This window comes from Oncorhynchus masou, chromosome 13 (genome assembly GCF_036934945.1).
Source record: "Oncorhynchus masou masou isolate Uvic2021 chromosome 13, UVic_Omas_1.1, whole genome shotgun sequence".
Taxonomy (NCBI): Eukaryota; Metazoa; Chordata; class Actinopteri; order Salmoniformes; family Salmonidae; genus Oncorhynchus; species Oncorhynchus masou.
Genome location: NC_088224.1, coordinates 91,781,893 through 91,806,491, shown reverse-complemented (window position 1 = coordinate 91,806,491; position 24,599 = coordinate 91,781,893). Strand labels below are relative to the sequence as shown.

General features: G+C 43.2%; 1 protein-coding gene across 2 annotated transcripts in view; it reads right to left on the bottom strand.

Annotated features, from left to right (window-relative positions):
• The window catches only part of LOC135553219 (SR-related and CTD-associated factor 4-like), a 50,492-nt gene that overhangs the window by 9,346 nt on the left and 16,547 nt on the right, over positions 1-24,599 (bottom strand). Inside the window, exons 11-12 of one of the 2 annotated variants that reach the window (XM_064985393.1) lie at positions 20,633-20,789; positions 19,895-19,998 (exon numbers count right to left, since the gene is read on the bottom strand). In XM_064985393.1, the coding sequence (XP_064841465.1) occupies positions 19,895-19,998; positions 20,633-20,789 (261 nt within the window). Of the gene's footprint in view, positions 1-19,576; positions 19,999-20,632; positions 20,790-24,599 lie in introns of those variants that run through there. The other variant, XM_064985394.1, reaches the window with a different exon arrangement.

Here is a 24,599-nt window from a genome sequence, read left to right as displayed (position 1 = left end):
CCCATTACAATGAGCCCGTCCTCCTCCTACCAGCCCCCATTACAATGAGCCCGTCCTCCTCCTACCAGCCCCCATTACAATGAGCCCGTCCTCCTCCTACCAGCCCCCATTACAATGAGCCCGTCCTCCTCCCAGCCTCCCAGTCCTCCTCCTACCCTCCATTACAATGAGCCCGTCCTCCTCCTACCAGCCCCCATTACAATGAGCCCGTCCTCCTCCTACCAGCCCCCATTACAATGAGCCCGTCCTCCTCCTACCAGCCCCCATTACAATGAGCCCGTCCTCCTCCTACCAGCCCCCATTACAATGAGCCCGTCCTCCTCCTACCAGCCCCCATTACAATGAGCCCGTCCTCCTCCTACCAGCCCCCATTACAATGAGCCCGTCCTCCTCCTACCAGCCCCCATTACAATGAGCCCATCCTCCTCCTACCAGCCCCCATTACAATGAGCCCGTCCTCCTCCTACCAGCCCCCATTACAATTCCTCCTCCTACCAGCCCCCATTACAATGAGCCCGTCCTGCTCCTACCAGCCCCCATTACAATGAGCCCGACCTGCTCCTACCAGCCTCCATTACAATGAGCCCGTCCTCCTCCTCCTTACCTACCAGCCTCCACTGCAAGTGAACAGGGAAGTAAACCCAGCTGCTACTGACAGTCAGACCTCCTATCCTCAGCCTCCATTTAGGTGCCAGTTGTACCAGCCCCCATTACAATGAGGTCCTCCTCCTACCAGTCAGTGAATATCCTGGCCATATGTCACTCTTTCCAGGTGAGTATGCAGTCAATATTCATCACCTGATTTAAAACATTGAAACACACTACCAGTATTATTTCAATTTACATTAAATTGTGAGTTTAAAGAATCAGTGGCCTCCGTAAAATATAAGCCCCCAAAAAAAAAAATTATTGCTACTGACAAAAACACACTCATCTTCTAGTTGGGGTCCTCCTACCAGTATTTAAGGACTTGATTCAGAGAGTCAAATGAGCTATAGTTACCCAGTGTGTCAGTGCACTGCAATAAGCAATGGTGTGCATTGAGAAATATTCTGTATAGACACTGATGGAAGTCGATCTTGGCCATGTTCTGTTATAATCTCCACTCCAGTATTATTTCAATTTACATTAAATTGTGAGTTTAAAGAAAGAGGACTGGCCACCCCTTCATAGCCTGGTTCCTCTCTATAGTTACCCGGCACAGCCAGAAGAGGATTCTGTATAGCCACCCCTCATAGCCTGGTTCCTCTCCACCCGGCACAGCCAGAAGAGGACTGGCCACCCCTCATAGCCTGGTTCCTCTCTACCCGGCACAGCCAGAAGAGGACTGGCCACCCCTCATAGCCTGGTTCCTCTCTACCCGGCACAGCCAGAAGAGGACTCCCCTCATAGCCTGGTTCCTCTAGGTTTTTTCCTAGGTTCTCTGTCATTTCTAGGGAGTTTTTCCTAGCCACCGTGCTTCAACACCTGCATTGCTTGCTGTTTGGGGGTTTTAGGCTGGGTTTCTGTACAGCACTTTGAGACATCAGCTGATGTAAGAAGGGCTATTTATAAATAAATTTGATTAGAATAAGACTGCAGATAGATGCAAGGTATTTGTGCCTGTCTGATAAGCGCCAAGGGACGACCAGACGACGTGACCAGAGAGAATAGATCCTCACTCTTTCAGTTGTAATTCTCCCATCAAGAGGCTGACTAGGTTGTGCTGCAGTTCCACAACGGTTTTATTTTTTATTTTACCTTTATTTAACCAGGCAAGTCAGTTAAGAACAAATTCTTATTTTCAATGACGGCCTAGGAACAGTGGGTTAACTGCCTGTTCAGGGGCAGAACGACAGATTTTGTACCTTGTCAGCTCGGGGATTTGAACTTGCAACCTTTCGGTTACTAGTCCAATGCTCTAACCACTAGGCTACACTGCAGCCCCCAACGGTGATAAGACCCTTAGCTCATGTCATAGATGTTGCAGGGTTGTTTAATGAACTCGTCTCCTCCGAGTTCTACCCAGCCCTGCTGGTTAGACGTTTCTCCCCTGGCACCTACTCGATCAATGAATGTCACTGATTGGTTGGAGTATCCACACCTGAGGGATTCTCACACTGCCGAGCTGAACCGAGTCAAGTTGTACTCAGCTGGCCCGAGTATCGGCGCCAGCAGTTTGGTTCGAGCAGGTACGACAGTGTGAAAGGGGTACTGGTTTACCCAGGTAGAAATCAGTCCTTGGTTAAAAGGCAAGGACAAAAAATGAGCAGGTGTGGAGACCTGCTGGAAGGATGGAAACGGTTCAGAACATAAGTTCTGACACATGTACTCAGGTGTGGACTAAGCATTTGATCATGGATTTTTCTTCTTCTCTCTGTCGCTCTCTAAAACATAAAATTGAGATTTTATATGATAATAGTATCTTACTTGATATGGTGTTTTCATAATATATGCCAAATGACCAATTAGCAGATGCTTTTATCCAAAGCGCCTTACATTAATGCACGTATAAGTTTTCATATCGGTCGCTCCAGCAGGAATCGAACCCACAACCCCGATGATGCAAATCAACATGTTCTTCCAACTGTGGGAGCCACACGGGACCACTTACAATAAGAAGAAGCAGTTGTTACCTGTAGAACGCCATATATGGTCAACACGTCTGTTATGTTCAAGTTGTAGAATACGGTTCAAAAGCAAGGTAGCTATGGATACGGTTACCGCTGACGTCGGTAAATTCTGTTTCATAGTAGGCTATGTGAGTTTACAAAAATAAATACAAATGCCTGTGCCAAAAGTGATTGGTCTCACACACACACACACCGAATCAACTAACCATGGACTTATTGAAGCACCTGGGGTCAGACATTTACATTTAAGTCATTTAGCAGACGCTCTTATCCAAAGCAACTTACAAATTGGCTGGATAGGAACAAATATGTAGTTCTGTGGGTCCACAGGAACAGGTTGAAAAACACTTATGGTACCGGGGTCCTATTCAGAAATGTTGTAATACCTTCAGATATTGTTAACATCCTTCAAATCAACTCGTCTTTGAATAAAATTTTAAAAAAGGATACCCCTGTTTGATCACAAATTCACACAGAACGGTGTATTTCTATCAATTAAGAATGATTAATAAAAACAAATGAGATTCATACATATACATTTTTTTAAAAGGCATTATCATCCCTTTTACTGGCTGAACTTGGGAGTTTTCCTCAGTTTTCTATTGATTGTCTATATGTCTGATGTAACTGTTGACACATATTGACCATAGTATTGAAGGGAAACGGTCAACAAAAATAATAATATTAGTGGCTTGTACCACAATACTAGTAACCTACCTTTTGGTTTCATTGCATCCACATGACTTCTTTGTCCTTGGATTTAATTGGGGGCGATTTAATTTCATCAGCAACAGATACGAAAGGCTTAGAGGGACTTGCACATGAGCTGCGAGTTCATTGACAGTATTAAGCAGTTCAAAGCCAAACAAATAAAAGCTTTAAAAAGAAAAGGGGGGGCACATCTGCAAATCAAACAATAACGTCACCTTTTTAAGGGATGGGGGGTGGAGAAATGTAACCACTCTCAAATTCATAGAAGGGACTATGGATGACAGGACCGACGTCCATGAGATCAAAATGATAGGTTTTAACCACGTTTCGAAGCTATAAGTGTTAGTTTGCAATTAGATTGTTTACAAACGATGGAGTAAAACACACGTACTGTGTATTTTGTGTTCTGATGGGGTTAGACAGTTGAACTAAAGCTCACCAGGCATTTCTAAGTTATATTTTTCAAGAATGAATGGGTATACATCATTAATATAGATAAAAAAAATAAGATGTAGCAATCACAGATCGCCACTAATTTCCCCTCCTTTGATAAAGACAACTGATTAGCAGGGCTGGGTAGAGTACTGAAACTCTGTACTCAAGTGTAAGTACCACTACTTCAAAATCACCGACTTGACTACATTAGAAGAGTAGACCTACAAAACCAAGAGTTAAAAAAAAAAAAAAAAGTGTTTGCAGGAGACAAAGTAGACGAGACTAAATGACTTACTTTTCCCTGACGTCACATGCCACCTCACTAGACGTGTAGTAAGTGGCATGTGTAATTTACATCCACGTTCCTACCAATAACTTATATAAACCCTGGATTGCTGATGCTATGTATTGGCCTGGTGAGAGGCTTTTGAAGCCACCAGTAGCAGCAGTCCATAGAGATAGATAAGAGGACTGATCTTTGTTTCTGTGCCATGACGGCATAGGCCGCGCCATTGAGGCAATCAATTTTCTTCTTTGCGATTGGGTGATCTCTCCTGACGACCCAGCTGGACATGACTGGTTGGGAGGATCAGCCAATGAAGTCTCACCCAGTGGACGACATTAAAATGGTGGAAGCCCTCAATGGCACTGCACATGATAAACAGACTTTTGGTCACTAGAGCTCTCTATCGTTCTCTATGGAGCAGTCCTCCATGCTAGAAATGACTAATTCTACAGTATTTCAATGAACATTTATTAAAAATGTCAAAATGACATGTTAAATTATTTTTGCTGTTGTAGTGAGGACAGTAAAATTAGTACTCTCTAAAAACAACAAAAAAGAATTTAAAGGAAAAAGTTTTATATTTCTCATTTAGCTCGCATAATGTACATGTAAAGTATGCATTAATGTAATGTAATTTGACACATTTATTCTATGTAGACATAAAAATTATTTCTATAGCTTCCCCCCAAAAAATTTACACAATGGAGTACCAAGATGGCTGCATGGTGGCTTTCATTACAGCAACACCTGCCTGCCATCCGGGGTTTATACACATCATTGGTTTGCTACAAAAGGAGAGTTTGTATTTATAATGGATCCCCATTAGCTGTTGCCAGCTCCTCTTCCTGGGGACGGCAGAATTAAGGCCATTTATTTTTTTAAAAAATAAAAAAACATTACAATACATTCACAGTTTTCACAATACACTGTGTGCCTTCAGGCCCCTACTTTCCCCACTAAAGGGAAAGGGGGATACCTAGTCAGTTGTACAACTGAATGCATTCAACTGAAAATGTGTCTTCCGCATTTAAAACAACGCCTCTGAATCAACCACATGTTCCACGTCAACTGCCCTGCTCACCACATATCCACAGTACAAAATGCCAGTGCATAATCGACAACCACATGTTCCGTGTATGGTGCGTCGTGTATGGTGCATAACTGCCCTGATCACCACATATCCACAGTACAAAATCCATGCATATGCTATTATCGCGTGTATGGTGCATATGCTATCGCGTGTATGGTGCATATGCTATCGCGTGTATAGTGCATATGCTATCGCGTGTATGCATGTGTCTTTTTGTTGCTTCCATCTTTGCACAAGGTGTATTTTTAAGTTAAAAAAAAAAACACAATTCCACTGCTTGCATCTTGACTCTATTCCTGATGTGGAATAGAGTTCCATGTAGTCATGGCTCTATGTAGTACGGTGGAATAGAGTTCCATGTAGTCATGGCTCTGTGTAGTACTGTGGAATAGAGTTCCATGTTGTCATGGCTCTGTGTAGTACTGTGGAATAGAGTTCCATGTTGTCATGGCTCTATGTAGTACTGTGGAATAGAGTTCCATGTAGTCATGGCTCTATGTAGTACTGTGGAATAGAGTTCCATGTAGTCATGGCTCTATGTAGTACTGTGGAATAGAGTTCCATGTAGTCATGGCTCTATGTAGTACTGTGGAATAGAGTTCCATGTAGTCATGGCTCTATGTTGTACTGTTCACCTCCCATAGTCTGTTCTGGACTTGGGGACTGTGAAGAGATGATTGGTTGGGGTGTCTTGTGGGGTATCTGAGCAGTGCGCCAGTAGTTCAAAACAGACAGCACGGCGCATTGAACATTTCAATACCTCTAATAAATACAAGTAGTGATGAAGTCATTCTCTCCTCCACTTTCAGCCAGGAGAGATTGACATGCATATTATTAATGTTAGCTCTCTGTGTACATCCAAGGGCCAGCCGTGCTGCTCGGTTCTGAGACAATTGCAATTTTTCAGTCCTTTTTTGTGGCACCTGACCACACGACTAAACAGTAATCCAGGTGCAACAAAACTAGAGTCTGTAGGGTCTGCCTTGTTGATAGTGCTGTTAAGAAGGCAGAAACTAGAGCCTGTAGGATCTGCCTTGTTGATAGTGCTGTTAAGAAGGCAGAAACTAGAGCCTGTAGGACCTGCCTTATTGATAGTGCTGTTAAGAAGGTAGAGCAGCGCTTTATTATGGACAGATTTCTCCCCATTTTAGCTACTGTTGTATCAATATGTTTTGACCGTGACAGTTTACAATCCAGGGTTACTCCAAGCAGTTTAGTCACCTCACCCAACTAGCTCAACTTCCACATGATTTATTACAAGATTTAGTTGATAATTAGGGTTTAGTGAAGTACAATACTTTAAATTTAAATATTTAGGACTAACTTATTCCTTGCCACCCATTCTGAAACTAAGTGCAACTCTTTGTTAAGTGTTGCAGTCATTTCAGTCGCTGTGGTATTTGGCGTGTATCATGTTGGGTCATCCGCATTCATAGACACACTTTCCTCAAACCATTCCAGTGTTTTACTTGCTATATTGTATTTACTTCACCACCATGGCCTTTTTTTTGCCTTTACCTCCCTTATCTCACCTCACTTGCTCACATTGAATATAGACTTATTTTTCTACTGTATTATTGACTGTTTGTTTGTTTTACTCCATGTGTGTAACTGTGTTGTGTGTCTCGAACTGCTTTGCTTTATCTTGGCCAGGTCGCAAATGTAAATGAGAACTTGTTGCCTACCTGGTTGAATAAAAAATAAATTTAAAAAAATAAAATAAAAGCCAGTGTCATGTCATTAATAAAGATTGAAAAAAAGTATGAATGGGCCTAGACAGCTGCCCTGGGGAATTCCTGATTCTACCTGGACTATGTTAGAGAGGCTTCCATCAAAGAACACCCTCCGTGGTCTGTTTTTCCAGCAGCAGACTATGATAGAAAATGTCAAAAGCCGCACAGAAGTCTAACACAACAGCCCCCAGTCTTTTTATCGTCAATTTCTCTCAGCCAATCATCAGTCAGTTGTGTAAGTGCTGTGCTTGTTTAATGTCCTTCCCTAGAAGCATGCTGAAAATTTGTCAGTTTGTTTACTGTAAAATAGCATCGCATTGCAAGTTATTTTTTTTACTATTATTAAGTAACAGAATGACTTTTGCTTCCCTCCAGGCTTGAGGGCAAATAGGAATTGCAATATTGTCCGCTACTACCCTCAGTAATTTTCTATCCAAGTTATCAGACCCTGGTGGCTTGACATTGTTGATAGACAACAATCATGTCTTCTTCAAACACTCACTTTACAGAATTCAAAATTACAATTCCTGTCTTTCATAATTTGGTCAGATATACTTGGACGTGTAGGGTCAGTGTTTGTTGCTGGCATGTCATGCCTAAGTTTGCTAATCTTGCCAATGAAAAAATAATTAAAGTAGTTGGCAATATCAGTTAGTTTTGTGATAAATAAGCCATCATGAATGATGGAGCGGAGTTTGCCCTTTTTGCCCAAAATTTTATTTAAGGTGCTCCAAATCTTTTTCCTATCATTCTTTTTGTCATTTATCTTTGTTTCATAGTGTAGTTAATTATTTGTTGATTCAGTTTAGTCACATGATTTCTCAATGTGCAATATGTTTGCCAATCGGTTGTGCAGCCAGACTTATTTGGCAATCCTTTTACCTCATCCCTCTCAACCATACAGTTTAAATTCCTCATCAAATCCACGGGGATTTAACAGTTTACAGTCATTTTCTTAAATAGGTGCATGCTTATCGAGCGCAGCGTCTGGTCGCTCCTCATTACACACCATGGACCAGCACATATTCTTTACATCAAATCTTCTTGTACACTATATTAGGCCCCGCCTTTGGAACTTTGGTGATCACTACATCCAATGAATCTGGATACTATTTTCAAGCACATTTCTGCATCATTAGTAAAGATGTGATCAATACATGTTGATGATTTCATTCCTGTGCAGTTTGTAACTAGTCTGGTAGGTTGACTGATAACCTGAACCAGGTTGCAGGCATTTGTTGCAGTTTGAAGCGTTCTCTTGAGTGGGCAGTCTGAAGAATGCCAGTCAATAATTAAAATCACCCAAAAATATACATCTCTGTAGACATCACATACATTATATCAAGCATTTCACACATTATACAGATACTGACTGTTAGCACTTGGTGGTCTAAAGCAGCTTCCCACCAGAATGGGCTTTAGGTGAGGCAGATGAACCTGTAGCCATATTACTTCAACAGTATTTAACATGAGATCCTCTCTAATTTTTTACAGGAATGTGGTTCTGAATATAAACATCAACACCTCCACCATTGGCATTCCTATCTTTTCTGTAAATGTCATAACCTTGTATTGCTACCACTATCATCAACGGTATTAGGTAGTTGTTGGGAATTGTTAGATATTACTGCACTGTTGGAACTAGAAGCACAAGCATTTCGCTACACTCACATTAACATCTGCTAACCATGTGTATGCGACCAATAAAATTTGATTTGACTGAGTGTCAGATAGTAACTATCAAATTATTGATTTCACGAACCTTGCTTCTTAATTAAGATACATACGTTAACGTGGGCTATTTTTAGCACTTTTCTGTGATGCTTGCTTGTTTTCATTGCTTTACTGTGAAGCTTAGCAGAAGTAGACATGCTCATGTTATTGATGTTAGTGCAGGGTGAGCTGCACACAGTGGACTTCCTCCCCGGGCACACACGCCTCAGTGCTAACAGTATAACTCTGGTTCATAGACACATGATTACTGCATACAATAGCTGTATGATCAGCAGAGGCATTCAGGACAGTTAGAGTGACATAAAATTAGGCAACTTACATTGTGTCTTCCAACGCCCCTGGTGTAATGTACATTTGCTGAAGCATTATGATGACTCAGCGACACAATGGTAGGGATTAACTGAGCTGGGCTCGGGTCATTGATAAGTCGTTGTCTCAACGCAGCCTTATAATGCCGTGAAAGGATCCAGGAACCCAAATGATTTGGGAGGATCCCCATCCTTATGATGAGCTTTGTTTCCAGAAGGTATCGAACATTTTCAACAAAATTTACATCCACTGCATTGCAATAATCACGTAGCCAGTTGTGAAGAGAAAGAATTCTGCTCACGTGTTCAATGCCACGATTCAGAGGGCACAGAGCCAGATATGATGGGTATTTTATTAGTGTCAAGCAGAGAGTCAATCAGCTCTTTAAAATCCAGTTTCCAACTGTTCAGAGCTGCTCGTGACAATGCCATTAAAACCCACATGGGACTACGATATAATAAATGTTCATGTCCTGGCGTAGTACGTTCGGGTGCAGCTGAGTAATTTACTCAACCTCCGGGGTAGGACATTGTTTTTGTAGCCCACAAAATCTGATCCAAGATCAGTTTTACATCTTTAGATAAACTGATCCGAGATCTGTGACAAAACTCCCACCCAGCATTACCCCCCCCCCCCCCCCATATTTTAGTAGATAAGCTTCCATTTAGCTACAACATACAAACTGAGGATTATGACCCCAAATAAAAATGTAACTAATAATTTGGCAGAAAAATTATGAATTGTAAAAGCTTAAACTCATGAATAGTTCACCATAAATATAACACTCTCAGACTAGAATAACAATCATATCCTTATTGCTTATTTATCGGAGTAAAAATAATAATAATAATGTAGTATGCTTAAAAAAAAAAATCGAGTAAAATGCAAATGCATATGCAAACTGTAGCGAGACTCATTCTGTACACCAAATCCAAAAAGGATCTCACTGAGTCAATGAAAGTAGCAGCAATGTTTAGGTGCTCAATATAGTGTTCATATGCATTTGTAAATAGAATGTACACTTCTGATAACATGAAACTGAATTAAATTCCAACATAACCACACAGCCATAGTGCCACTGCAGGGAGGTCGTGGGTAGAGGGAGATCTATCCTTACCCAGGTCTCAGATTCCATCGGTAGAGGATCCTTTGGTGGAGCTCCACCGTGGGGCCCACAGGCTGTCTGCCTCCATCGTTCCTGCTAGACCCACAACTCTAAAGCCAGTGCCACCCCTCTACAGGTGGTCAACTTGTCTTGTTGTTTCTACTTCCTGCCGATTAAATGTAACTGAACTGAGAATATAACATTTGAGATCACTGTCAGGTAGATAACATCCTGTATGTTTCCTTACTGTTGAATAAATGTGTTTAGGAATCTTTCTCTTCAACTACGCAAAGTGTGCAACCGTATCAATATGGTTTGATAAAGGCCTGAAAATCCCAGGGCTAGTGTGAGAGAGCAAAGCTCAATTTATACATTGTGATCAGCTGGGAGTCCTGGACATTAGAAAAACATTGTTTCAGCTCACCTCATGTCTTTTGGCCCACAGAGAGCTCCTCACGAGAGCCCTACACAAATAAGCACCGGGATATTGTAAATTGAGCAATAAAAGATATGATATCGCAGGAACAGCATTATGACAACTAACAGCTGTTCTGCTTGGACGCCAATTTCAGGTCATTTGTGGCAACTTGAATTGTGATAGATTAGAGTAACTGTGGCTCGTTCAGTTGTTTCTGCGACTTGAACCCCCCCCCCCCCAATATGTCACGAGAACAATCCCGTAAATTTCGACAGGGGAGGGAGCGTCACCTTTACCTGGCAGCCACTGGAGAGGTTCCTCAGTATTAGTCCCAGCGAGGAACGGATCTGCGTTATCCATATTCCACGTCCAGAAACACTCACCTTCGTGAGGCCTCGTGACACTGACGATCCTGACACAGTGTCACTTGGAGCCACGGGACTACAAAAACATATTTTTTTTTAAAGTAGTAGCCACCGCAGGTGTCTTTGTTGAAAGCTGTTCGGGGGCTACAAGTATCATCTTCCAGGTTCACCTCATTCACCTACCTGGGTGATAACCTCAAGTTGTTTGGTTGACTGAAATAAAAGGCTGGCAGATAAGACCAGTTGAGGAGCGTGGGAGTCAGTTTTGGGGTGGAGTCAGTTTCGGGGTTAGACTATGGCCCTGATACTGAACTAGGTGGTATGAAGTATTTGAAACGTAGTGAGCGGCAAACCTTTGTCGCACCACAATATGTTGCATTCACAACTGTTCTATGTTAAAAGTTACAGATGTTTAGGCAGGTTTGACAACGCATATTTTTACCTAATATATATATATTTTTACCTAATATATATATATATTCTGTTGATAAAATATTCCAGAATTCTTTTTAAAAATAGCAAAGATGACATTTAGACGGGATTATCGTCTCTTCCTTCTCGTGAGCATGTATTCATTAATCCCTAATTATTTTTTATATTTTTTTAATCTCAAGCCTGATTCTGAAGACAATCATAAACTTGTGTTGTGTTTGATTGCTCCACATGCCACAGCGTTCAGGTTCATGTTTGTTTGTGTGCAAGAACTAGGATCACAGTTACAAGCACAATTGTCCGTAGTAGTACAACTCTGATCTGCCTTGTACCAAGAAACAGCCTCTGGTACAATTTATTTATTTATATATACACACACACACACCTACCTAACAGGTCAAACTTGATGTGAAGCCATCTGCCAAAAGCCTTTGAATAATAAATAATTGGATTATTTTTGTGTTGTGAGCATTATAGTGCAATCAGAAAGACCCCCTTCCACATTTTGTAAAAGTACAGCCTTATTCTAAACCGGATTACATACTTGTTTTTACTGATCAATCTACACAGAATACTCCATAATGACAAAGGAAACTGTTTATTTTTTTCATAAAAAAAAAAAACTGAAAATGTCACATTTACATAAGTTTGGAACCACCTAATCTTTCTAGAGCTTTTGCCCACCAGGCAAAACTGAAAAATTGGGGGAGAAGGGCCTTGGTTAGAGAGGTGACCAAGAACCCGATGGTCACTCTTAACAGAGCTCCCATTGTTCCTCTGTGGAGATGGGTGAACCTTCCAGAAGAACAGCCATCTCTGCAGCACTCCACCAATTAGGCCTTTATAGTAGAGTCGCCAGATGGAAGACACTCCTCAGTAAAAAAGGCACATGACAGCCCGCTTGGATTTTGACAAAAGGCATCTAAAAGGTCACTGATACAATGAGAAACAAAATTATCTGGTCTGAGGAAACCAAGATTGAACTCTTTGGCCTGAATGCCAAGCATCACATCTGGAAGAAACCTGACACCATCCCTATGGTGAAGCATGGTGGAGGCAGCAACATGTGGGGATGTTTTTCAGCGGCAGGGACTGGAACACTAGTCAGGTTAAAGGAAAGATAAATGGAGCCAAGTACAGAGATCCTTGATGAAAACCTGTTCCAGAGCACTCAAGACCTCAGACCATGGTGAAGGTTCACCTTCCAACAGGACAGCGACCCTAAGCACACAGCCAAGACCATGCAGGAGTGGCTTCTGGACAAGTCTCTGAACGTCCTTGAGTGGCCCAGCCAGAGTCCGGACATAAACATCTCTGGAGAAAATAGCTGTGCAGCAACGCTCCCAATCCAACCTGACAAAGCTTGAGAGGATCTGCAGAGAAGAATGGGAGAAACTCCCCAAATACAGGTGTGCCAAGCTTGTAGCGTCATACGAAAGAAGACTCGAGGCTGTAATCACTGCCAAAAGGGTACTTCAACAAAGTACTGAGTAAAGGGTCTGAATACAATTTCAATTGAATTTCAGTTATTTTTAATAGACTTGCAAAAATGTCTAAAAACCTGTATTTGCATTGTCATTATGTGGTATTGTATAATATATAATATAATATATATATATATATTTAAATCACTACATTGGGGAAAATAAGTAGTGTGTACACAGGTGTAAAATTCCAAATGCACTTTGATGTGCTAAACTGTGTACACGACGAACACACTTTTATTTGACCACTATGTGAAGCCCCCATCGCCACAATTGAAGTGTAATTTAATTTAGAAAGAGAGGGTGGGGGGGGGGGAGCATGTAGAACAAGGCTGTAACATTACAAAATGTGGAAAAAGTCAAGGCCTGAATGCTTTCCTGAATGCTCTGTATTGAAGGAATGTGCAACAGGTGGTACCTTCCAATCATCTCAAAGAGAAACATATATTTTTTTTTTAGGTTTTGGGGGTTAAGTGAGAGTCAAATGTTAAGCTGGTTCAATGATCTTCACGATAGCATAAGATCATTCTGCCTCCGTCACGCTAGTAAGTATATTGACACGGAGTTGACTTCATGCCCATCTGCCCTATCACAGAATGGTGTAATGGTCACAGTCATGAGGTGAGGGTCCTTTGAGTCTCAGAATTACATTCCATTCAAAACTATAATGTCAATCGAATTAGAATGTCAAAAATATTTGGCTTGAAAAGAACAACAAAAAAAGACATAAGGACTTTGAACAGCAGTTGATATTGATATGGTGAAAAACCAATCATTAAGGGAGCCAAACATCAGGTGGTACTAGCAACAAAAAAAGGGTAGGAAAAAAAAAAAATCCATATTCCAAACTCATAAAAGGTTTTATTTTTATTGCTAAACTGTTTTCATCTGTATCAATGGAGGAAACTAAAGCTCCAAAGATACATGGAGGAAACTAAATTTGTAACCATTAAGAAAAGTCCCTAACTGGAAAAATCTGTTATCATCACAGTGCAATAGTCATCACAAGTCATGATTTTCCTTCCATGTAACAGCCCAACTAGACGTTAGGCTATAAAAGGCCTGGGGGGGGGGGGGGGGGGGGTTGTCATTTAAATAAAACCAGGAGAGGAAGAGGTGAAAGTTTAGGCTACTTTGGTGAATTTGTGAGGCATGTAAGACCACAACATACAGTGACAGCTCTTTGGTCTTGGCCATAGTGGAGTTTGGAGTGTGGCTGTTTGAGGTTGTGGACAGGTGTCTTTTATACTTATAACAAGTTCAAACAGGTGCCATTAATACAGGTAACGAGTGGAGGACAGAGGAGCCTCTTAAAGAAGAAGTTACAGGTCTGTGAGAGTCAGAAATCTTGCTTGTTTGTTATTGACCAAATACTTATTTTCCACCATAATTTGCAAATAAATTCATATTCATCCTACAAATTCATCCTACAATGTGATTTTCTGGATTTTTTTCCATCATAGGTGAAGTGTACCTATGATGAAAATTACAGGCCTCTCATCTTTTTAAGTGGGAGAACTTAGGCCACTTTAAAAAAAAAACATTTTCAACATTTGTATACCCAAATAGTATTTTGATATTCCAATATATTTAATGTTATTTTCATCTCAAATATGAATTTTAGATGTGTGTTTCTGATTTGTGAAATCTGTCTACCGTGATATTGTGTATTTTTGTGATTATTTTAGATGTTTTGGTGGCTGACAAAATACTTTTTTGCCCCACTGTATGTTCACGGTTCTTTCGGCCTGACCCCTCCCTCGCTCTTCCTCACGCTGGCTCGTCTGCTCTCTCTTTGCTAACGATGGCAGTGTGTGTTCAGTCTTTGGTCTGTTGCATTTTGAATTTCATCTTGGCCTATTCATTAATGATAGACCCTGCTTTACTGAAGTTGCAAGCCAAGAAACAGAGCGACAGCATTCCTTTGCGACGTACAGCTTTTGATTGCCGATAGGCCTAGTGCACAGTTGTGTCTGTCTGGTGGCGTACCAGCTTATACTGATAGATAGGCCTAGTGCACAGTTCTGACTGTCTGCCTGGTGGCTGACCAACATACTGATAGACAGGCCTAGTGCACAGTAAAGGTCGACCGATTAATCGGAATGGTGCGGCAGGGTAGCCTAGTGGTTAGAGCGTTGGACTAGTAACCGGAAGGTTGCAAGTTCAAACCTCCGAGCTGACATGGTACAAATCTGTCGTTCTGCCCCTGAACAGGCAGGTAAACCCACTGTTCCTAGGCCGTCATTGAAAATAAGAATTTGTTCTTAACTGACTTGCCTTGTTAAATAAAGGTAAAATAAATTTAAAAAAAAATTGGGGCCGATTTCAAGTTTTTATAACAATCGGTATTTTTGGACGCCGATTTTGTCGATGCTTATAAAAATATATATATATATTTTTTTTTTGTGCCTTTATTTAACTAGGCAAATCAGTTAAGAACATATTCTTATTTTCAATGACAGCCTAGGAACGGTGGATATAATCGATGCAACGCTGGGGGATGATTTAACAAAAGCACAATCGTTGCATGACTGTAACTAACCATAAACATCAATGCCTTTATTAAAATCAATACACAGAAGTATATATTTTTAAACCTGCATATTTAGCTAAAAGAAATCCAGGTTAGCAGGCAATATTAACCACTTGAAATTGTGTCACTTCACTTGCGTTCATTGCACAGAGTCAGGGTATATGCAACAGTTTGGTCAGCCTGGCTCATTGCCAACTAATTTGCCAGACTTTTACGTAATTATGACATAACATTGAAGGTTGTGCAATGTAACAGGAATATTTAGACTTAGGGATGCCACCCGTTAGATAAAATACCGAACGGTTCCGCATTTCACTGAAATAAACGTTTTGTTTTCGAAATGATCGTTTACGGATTCGACCATATTAATGACCAAAGGCTCGTATTTCTGTGTGTTATTATGTTATAATTAAGTCTATGATTTGATAGAGCAGTTTGACTGAGAGATGGTAGGCACCAGCAGGCTCGTAAGTATTCATTCAAACAGCACTTTTGTGCGTTTTGCCAGCAGCTCTTCGTAAGCACAGCTCTGTTTATGACTTCAAGCCTATCACCCTAATGGCTGGTGTAACCGATGTGAAATGGCTAGCTAGTTAGCGGGGTGCGCGCTAATAGCGTTTCAAACGTCACTCGCTCTGAGACTTGGAGTAGTTGTTCCCCTTGCTCTGCATGGGTAACGCTGTTTCGAGGGTGTCTGTTGTCGATGTGTTCCTGGTTCGAGCCCAGGTAGGGGCGAGGAGAGGGACAGAAGCTATACTGTTACACGGGCAATACTATAGTGCCTATAAGAACATCCAATAGTCAAAGGTCAATGAAATACAAATGGTATAGAGATAAATAGTCCTATAAATACTATATTAACTACAACCTAAAACTTCTTACCTGGGAATATTGAAGACTCATGTTAAAAGGAACCACCAGCTTTCATATGTTCTCATTTTCTGAGCAAGGAACTGAAACGTTAGCTTTCTTACATGGCACATATTGCACTTTTACTTTCTTCTCCAACACTTTGTTTTTGCATTATTTAAACCAAATTGAACATGTTTAATTATTTATTTGAGGCTAAATTGATTTTTATTGATGTATTATATTAAGTTAAAATAAGTGTTCATTCAGTATTGTTGTAATTCTCATTACAAAAAAATATATATAAAAAAAATAAAATGTAAAAAAAATATATATATATTTTTTTAAATTCTGCCTATTAATCGGCATTGGTTCTTTTGGTCCTCCAATAATCGGTATCGGCGTTGAAAAATCATAAATCGGTCGACCTCTAGTGCACAGTTGACTGTCTGGTGGCTGACCAACACACTGATAGATAGGCCTAGTGCACGGTTCTGACTGTCTGCCTGGTGGCCGAACTGCCTATACTGTGCCAGTCCCCTCTCGCTCAGTCCTTCGCTAGCTCGCCATGAAAGGATGTGAGTTTGTGTTCTGCGAAGTACAGCAACTAGTCCGCTCCAGAAATACTGAACCTTAAGGACTATTCTTAGCAGAATCAAATCTTGACACTCAGACTTGGGATTCGGCGCTGGGAGTCGGCGTCGGGAGTCGACATGCAAGGAGTCGAGAAATCAATTAATTTTGGCGACGCCTCTCCACCACTACGTCGTCGCCGTTAACAGTTGGGAAAAACGTCAGAGGAAGGCAAGCGACAGCTGGGAAGTCCTGTATGGCAAAACTATGAGAGGTTAAATGAGAAGGAAATGGAGGTAGAGTAATGGTAGAACAGGTGCTATACTATGAGAGGTTAAATGAGAAGGAAATGGAGGTAGAGTAATGGTAGAACAGGTGCTATACTATGAGAGGTTAAATGAGAAGGAAATGGAGGTAGAGTAATGGGAGAACAGGTGCTATACTATGAGAGGTTAAATGAGAAGGAAATGGAGGTAGAGTAATGGTAGAACAGGTGCTATACTATGAGAGGTTAAATGAGAAGGAAATGGAGGTAGAGTAATGGTAGAACAGGTGCTATACTATGAGAGGTTAAATGAGAAGGAAATGGAGGTAGAGTAATGGGAGAACAGGTGCTATACTATGAGAGGTTAAATGAGAAGGAAATGGAGGTAGAGTAATGGGAGAACAGGTGCTATACTATGAGAGGTTAAATGAGAAGGAAATGGAGGTAGAGTAATGGGAGAACAGGTGCTATACTATGAGAGGTTAAATGAGAAGGAAATGGAGGTAGAGTAATGGTAGAACAGGTGCTATACTATGAGAGGTTAAATGAGAAGGAAATGGAGGTAGAGTAATGGTAGAGCAGGTGCTATACTATGAGAGGTTAAATGAGAAGGAAATGGAGGTAGAGTAATGGTAGAACAGGTGCTATACTATGAGAGGTTAAATGAGAAGGAAATGGAGGTAGAGTAATGGTAGAACAGGTGCTATACTATGAGAGGTTAAATGAGAAGGAAATGGAGGTAGAGTAATGGTAGAACAGGTGCTATACTATGAGAGGTTAAATGAGAAGGAAATGGAGGTAGAGTAATGGTAGAACAGGTGCTATACTATGAGAGGTTAAATGAGAAGGAAATGGAGGTAGAGTAATGGTAGAACAGGTGCTATACTATGAGAGGTTAAATGAGAAGGAAATGGAGGTAGAGTAATGGTAGAGCAGGTGCTATACTATGAGAGGTTAAATGAGAAGGAAATCCAAACTTTTGCAAGGTGGAACTGAGGTACAGTAATGGCAGTACAGGCACAATAGTTAACCATCTGAAAAGGGGGGGGACGTACTGTGAGACTCAAACCATTGGTGGCAGCAGCGCAGCTGCATTGACAATTCACATGAAATGTTGTGAATTGTTGTTGTTAAACCGTACCAAAAAAATAATAATAATTTGCCATTTAAACATGATCAAAAATGTTCCATTTGTCACATCCCTCGATCCTACCTAATATCAGGAAAACACCTTTGTCTTGATGAGACAAGTGAAAAGTCAAGTGTTCACGAGTAAAGTTGCCTTTCCTTTTATTGGGGAGTATTGTGTTATGAAGGCAGAAACTGGATCATTGCATTCAGACTGGTTGACTTACTAGAGGAAAGCTATACGACAGCCTTTCAATATAAAAACTAAGGTCCATATAGGTGATGTACTGAGGCGAGTGAATACCTGTGAAATACTAGTCACCCCATGCCATGATACTAGTAAATCTGATTTTATTAATCCACTTTCTCACATTATTGCATTTGTGTTGAGGAAAAAGTGTATGCATTTCTATACCAACACTTATAAAACCTGCAATTTTAATAAAAACATACAGAAAACTGACAACTAAGGAAGAAAATCTCAGGATAAACTCTGTTTCCCAAGAAAAGAGATGGTGAGGCAGAACACCCAGACTAGTGCGTTTCATTGGGTCCCTGCTCTCTGTGGTGCGTTTCATTGGGTCCCTGCTCTCTGTGGTGCGTTTCATTGGGTCCCTGCTCTCTGTGGTGCGTTTCATTGGGTCCCTGCTCTCTGTGGTGCGTTTCATTGGGTCCCTGCTCTCTGTGGTGCGTTTCATTGGGTCCCTGCTCTCTGTTGCGTTTCATTGGGTCCCTGCTGTCTGTGGTGCGTTTCATTGGGTCCCTGCTGTCTGTGGTGCGTTTCATTGGGTCCCTGCTGTCTGTGGTGCGTTTCATTGGGTCCCTGCTCTCTGTGGTGCGTTTCATTGGGTCCCTGCTCTCTGTGGTGCGTTTCATTGGGACCCTGCTGTCTGTGGTGCGTTTCATTGGGTCCCTGCTGTCTGTGGTGCGTTTCATTGGGTCCCTGCTCTCTGTGGTGCGTTTCATTGGGTCCCTGCTCTCTGTGGTGCGTTTCATTGGGTCCCTGCTCTCTGTGGTGCGTTTCATTGGGTCCCTGCTCTCTGTGGTGCGTTTCATTGGGTCCCTGCTCTCTGTGGTGCGTTTCATTGGGTCCCTGCTCTCTGTGGTGCGTTTCATTGGGTCCCTGCTCTCTGTGGTGCGTTTCATTGGGTCCCTGCTCTCTGTGGTGCGTTTCATTGGGTCCCTGCTGTCTGTGGTGCGTTTCATTGGGTCCCTGCTGTCTGTGGTGCGTTTCATTGGGTCCCTGCTCTCTGTGGTGCGTTTCATTGGGTCCCTGCTCTCTGTGGTGCGTTTCATTGGGACCCTGCTGTCTGTGGTGCGTTTCATTGGGTCCCTGCTGTCTGTGGTGCGTTTCATTGGGTCCCTGCTCTCTGTGGTGCGTTTCATTGGGTCCCTGCTCTCTGTGGTGCGTTTCATTGGGTCCCTGCTCTCTGTGGTGCGTTTCATTGGGTCCCTGCTCTCTGTGGTGCGTTTCATTGGGTCCCTGCTCTCTGTGGTGCGTTTCATTGGGTCCCTGCTCTCTGTGGTGCGTTTCATTGGGTCCCTGCTGTCTGTGGTGCGTTTCATTGGGTCCCTGCTCTCTGTGGTGCGTTTCATTGGGTCCCTGCTCTCTGTGGTGCGTTTCATTGGGTCCCTTGCTGTCTGTGGTGCGTTTCATTGGGTCCCTGCTCTCTGTGGTGCATTTCATTGGGTCCCTGCTCTCTGTGGTGCGTTTCATTGGGTCCCTGCTGTCTGTGGTGCGTTTCATTGGGTCCCTTGCTGTCTGTGGTGCGTTTCATTGGGTCCCTGCTGTCTGTGGTGCGTTTCATTGGGTCCCCTGTAGCGGGTGTTACCTGTACGTGGGCGGTGGCATCTCCCTCGGTTTCCATGGCATCCACTCCTCCTCCGTTGTTCAGTCCTCCTGGTTTAGTCAGCTCCTTCACGTCCTCTCCCCACTCTGACAAACAGACCAATCAACCAGGAATAAATTATACACTTAAAACAGAATAGCTACACGAGCAATGTAGAGATAGATATAATCTAACTCTGTGTCCAATACTTCTGACTTTGACAGGAATTTCTTCAGACCACTGGACCCAACTAGGAAAAGTTTGAGGCCAGGTTTTTACTAGTCAAGTTGCGAGTTCAGGAAAAGTTTGAGGCCAGGTTTTTACTAGTCAAGTTGCGAGTTCAGGAAAAGTTTTAGGCCAGGGTTTTACTAGTCAAGTTGCGAGTTCAGGAAAAGTTTTAGGCCAGGGTTTTACTAGTCAAGTTGCGAGTTCAGGAAAAGTTTTAGGCCAGGTTTTTACTAGTCAAGTTGCGAGTTCAGGAAAAGCTTGAGGCCACAATAATTACACATCTAGACAGAGGGTGAATCTCAACAGGGTTCCTTGATTCCCTCAAAACCCTCTTTACTCACATCCTTCTTCAAAGTGCATTGGAGGAGGTCTGAGGAGAGGAACCAGAAATCTTCTTCTCCAATGCATTTTGAGATGGAGGCGAGGAGAGAGAGAGGTGGTGAGGAATCAAGGAAGACAACTGAGAATCACCCAGAGGAGACAGTGTAGAGGTTGCGTGAGACAGATGTTTACCTGGACAGAGTGTGTCTGCGTCCAGCATGCCTCCCTCCCTGGACCCCTCCAGCTCCTCCATCTTCACCTTGTTCCAGGGGATGTAGGTGACGCCTCGCTCCACGTCCCAGAACTTCTTATGGGTCGCCTTTATACCCTTGTTCAAGGCCCACGCAATCTACACACAAATACAATATGCTTAAGTTAAGTAAAATCACAAGGTGTTTTAAATAACTGTGCTGCCTGGTATACCGAAAACGCAGTACCATTTCAATACTACAACATGACAAACAGATTCTGTTACTTTCAGGGCTTTCTGTCAAATGGGTCTCTCGGATTGAGAGAATCCAGTCTGTCTCATAATTTATCTGAATCTTCTCTAGGGGGCGGTAGTAAGCTAGCAGGCTACTTGTCTTCTCAGGGGCGGTTGTAAGCTCGCCAGGCTACTTGTCTTCTCTAGGGGCGGTAGTAAGCTCGCCAGGCTACTTGTCTTCTCTAGGGGGCGGTAGTAAGCTCGCCAGGCTACTTGTCTTCTCTAGAGGGGGCGGTTGTAAGCTCGCCAGGGCTAGGGGGCACTTGTCTTCTCTAGGGGGGCAGTTGTAAGCTCGCCAGGCTACTTGTCTTCTCTAGGGGGCGGTTGTAAGCTCGCCAGGCTACTTGTCTTCTCTAGGGGGGCGGTTCAAGCTCGCCAGGCTACTTGTCTTCTCTAGGGGGGCAGTTGTAAGCTCGCCAGGCTACTTGTCTTCTCTAGGGGGCGGTTGTAAGCTCGCCAGGCTACTTGTCTTCTCTAGGGGGGGGGCAGTTGTAAGCTCGCCAGGCTACTTGTCTTCTCAAGGGGGCGGTTGTAAGCTCGCCAGGCTACTTGTCTTCTCAAGGGGGCGGTTGTAAGCTCGCCAGGCTACTTGTCTTCTCAAGGGGGCGGTAGTAAGCTCGCCAGGCTACTTGTCTTCTCAAGGGGCGGTAGTAAGCTCGCCAGGCTACTTGTCTTCTCTAGGGGGCAGTTGTAAGCTCGCCAGGCTACTTTTCTCTAGGGGGGCAGTTGTAAGCTCGCCAGGCTACTTGTCTTCTCTAGGGGGGCAGTTGTAAGCTCGCCAGGCTACTTATCTTCTCTGGGGGCAGGAGTAAGCTCGCCAGGCTACTTGTCTTCTCAAGGGGTGGTAGTAAGCTCGCCAGGCTACTTGTCTTCTCTAGGGGGCGGTTGTAAGCTCGCCAGGCTACTTGTCTTCTCTAGGGGGCAGTAGTAAGCTAGCCAGGCTACTTGTCTTCTCTAGGGGGCAGTTGTAAGCTAGCCAGGCTACTTGTCTTCTCAAGGGGGTGGTAGTAAGCTCGCCAGGCTACTTGTCTTCTCTAGGGGCGGCAGTAAGCTCGCCAGGCTACTTGTCTTCTCTAGGGGGCAGTAGTAAGCTAGCCAGGCTACTTGTCTTCTCTAGGGGGCAGTTGTAAGCTCGCCAGGCTACTTGTGCATGTAGATGACACAGCCCGAGCCACATTTGAGAAGGAAAACATCTTAACTCCACGCCCGCAGCTTGTTGACAGCTGGCTCCAGAATGGGAATACTTCACTTTCAAAGTAGATGAGGGTCAGCCTACCGAAACTACTAGGCAAAAGGTGTAACAGAAGTGCATGGGAGGTTTTAGTTCACCCCCCAATAAATTGAATAATTTGAGTGACAACAACATGAACATATATTCAGCATGATATTCATGTGAGCATTATAATATGATTACAACCCAAAAGTAAATGTGAAATGTACTCAAATTAATATATGACAATATATTAACACTACTTCGCGTTTGACCGGTCTTGCTAACGGTAGCCAGCCAGCCGTCTGGCAAGCATTGCATCATGGGGGGTGACATGTACTCTGGGAATCGCAGTATGCATGGCTATTTGTCTTCTCTAGGGGCGGTAGTGTGTAAAACCCATTGTATTTCTATGGTGTGTAGACTATTGCAATATTGAAGCTTCCGAAATCTACACACAAATACAATATGCTTAAGTTAAGTAAAATCACAAGGTGTTTTAAATAACTGTGCTGCCTGGTAAGAAACGCAGTACCATTTCAATACTACAACATGACAAACAGATTCTGTTACTTTCAGGGCTTTCTGTCAAATGGGTCTCTCGGATTGAGAGAATCCAGTCTGTCTCATAATTTATCTGAATCTTCTCTAGGGGGCGGTAGTAAGCTCGCCAGGCTACTTGTCTTCTCAAGGGGGCGGTTGTAAGCTCGCCAGGCTACTTGTCTTCTCTAGGGGGCGGTGTAAGCTCGCCAGGCTACTTGTCTTCTCTAGGGGGCGGTAGTAAGCTCGCCAGGCTACTTGTCTTCTCTAGGGGGCGGTTGTAAGCTCGCCAGGCTACTTGTCTTCTCTAGGGGGGGCAGTTGTAAGCTCGCCAGGCTACTTGTCTTCTCTAGGGGCGGTTGTAAGCTCGCCAGGCTACTTGTCTTCTCTAGGGGCGGTTGTAAGCTCGCCAGGCTACTTGTCTTCTCTAGGGGGGCAGTTGTAAGCTCGCCAGGCTACTTGTCTTCTCTAGGGGGCGGTTGTAAGCTCGCCAGGCTACTTGTCTTCTCTGGGGGGGCAGTTGTAAGCTCGCCAGGCTACTTGTCTTCTAGGGGCGGTTGTAAGCTCGCCAGGCTACTTGTCTTCTCAAGGGGGCGGTTGTAAGCTCGCCAGGCTACTTGTCTTCTCAAGGGGCGGTAGTAAGCTCGCCAGGCTACTTGTCTTCTCAAGGGGCGGTAGTAAGCTCGCCAGGCTACTTGTCTTCTCTAGGGGCAGTTGTAAGCTCGCCAGGCTACTTTTCTCTAGGGGGGCAGTTGTAAGCTCGCCAGGCTACTTGTCTTCTCTAGGGGGGCAGTTGTAAGCTCGCCAGGCTACTTATCTTCTCTAGGGGGCAGGAGTAAGCTCGCCAGGCTACTTGTCTTCTCAAGGGGTGGTAGTAAGCTCGCCAGGCTACTTGTCTTCTCTAGGGGGCGGCAGTAAGCTCGCCAGGCTACTTGTCTTCTCTAGGGGGCAGTAGTAAGCTAGCCAGGCTACTTGTCTTCTCTAGGGGGCAGTTGTAAGCTAGCCAGGCTACTTGTCTTCTCAAGGGGGTGGTAGTAAGCTCGCCAGGCTACTTGTCTTCTCTAGGGGGCGGCAGTAAGCTCGCCAGGCTACTTGTCTTCTCTAGGGGGCAGTAGTAAGCTAGCCAGGCTACTTGTCTTCTCTAGGGGGCAGTTGTAAGCTCGCCAGGCTACTTGTGCATGTAGATGACACAGCCCGAGCCACATTTGAGAAGGAAAACGTCTTAACTCCACGCCCGCAGCTTGTTGACAGCTGGCTCCAGAATGGGAATACTTCACTTTCAAAGTAGATGAGGGTCAGCCTACCGAAACTACTAAGCAAAAGGTGTAAAAGAAGTGCATGGGAGGTTTTAGTTCACCCCCAATAAATTGAATAATTTGAGTGACAACAACATGAACATATATTCAGCATGATATTCATGTGAGCATTATAATATGATTACAACCCAAAAGTAAATGTGAAATGTACTCAAATTAATATATGACAATATATTAACACTACTTCGCGTTTGACCGGTCTTGCTAACGGTAGCCAGCCAGCCGTCTGGCGAAGCATTGCATCATGGGGGGTGACATGTACTCTGGGAATCGCAGTATGTTGTGTAAAACCCATTGTATTTCTATGGTGTGTAGACTATTGCAATATTGAAGCTTCCGAAACAAGCTTGAAAGTGTTTGTGTCATTTTGGAAGAAATACATTAAATAATTTAGCTGTAATGTATAATGAATCATTATCTAATGAATGTCATCTAACCCAATATTTTGTCCAAAGTTTAGCAAATGAACACAGATACACTACATGGCCAAAGTTATGTTGACACCCGTTCAAATTCGTGGATTCTATTTTTCCAGCCACACCCGTTGCTGACAGGTGTATAAAATTGAGCACACAACCATGCAATCTCCATTGACATTGGCCCGTACTG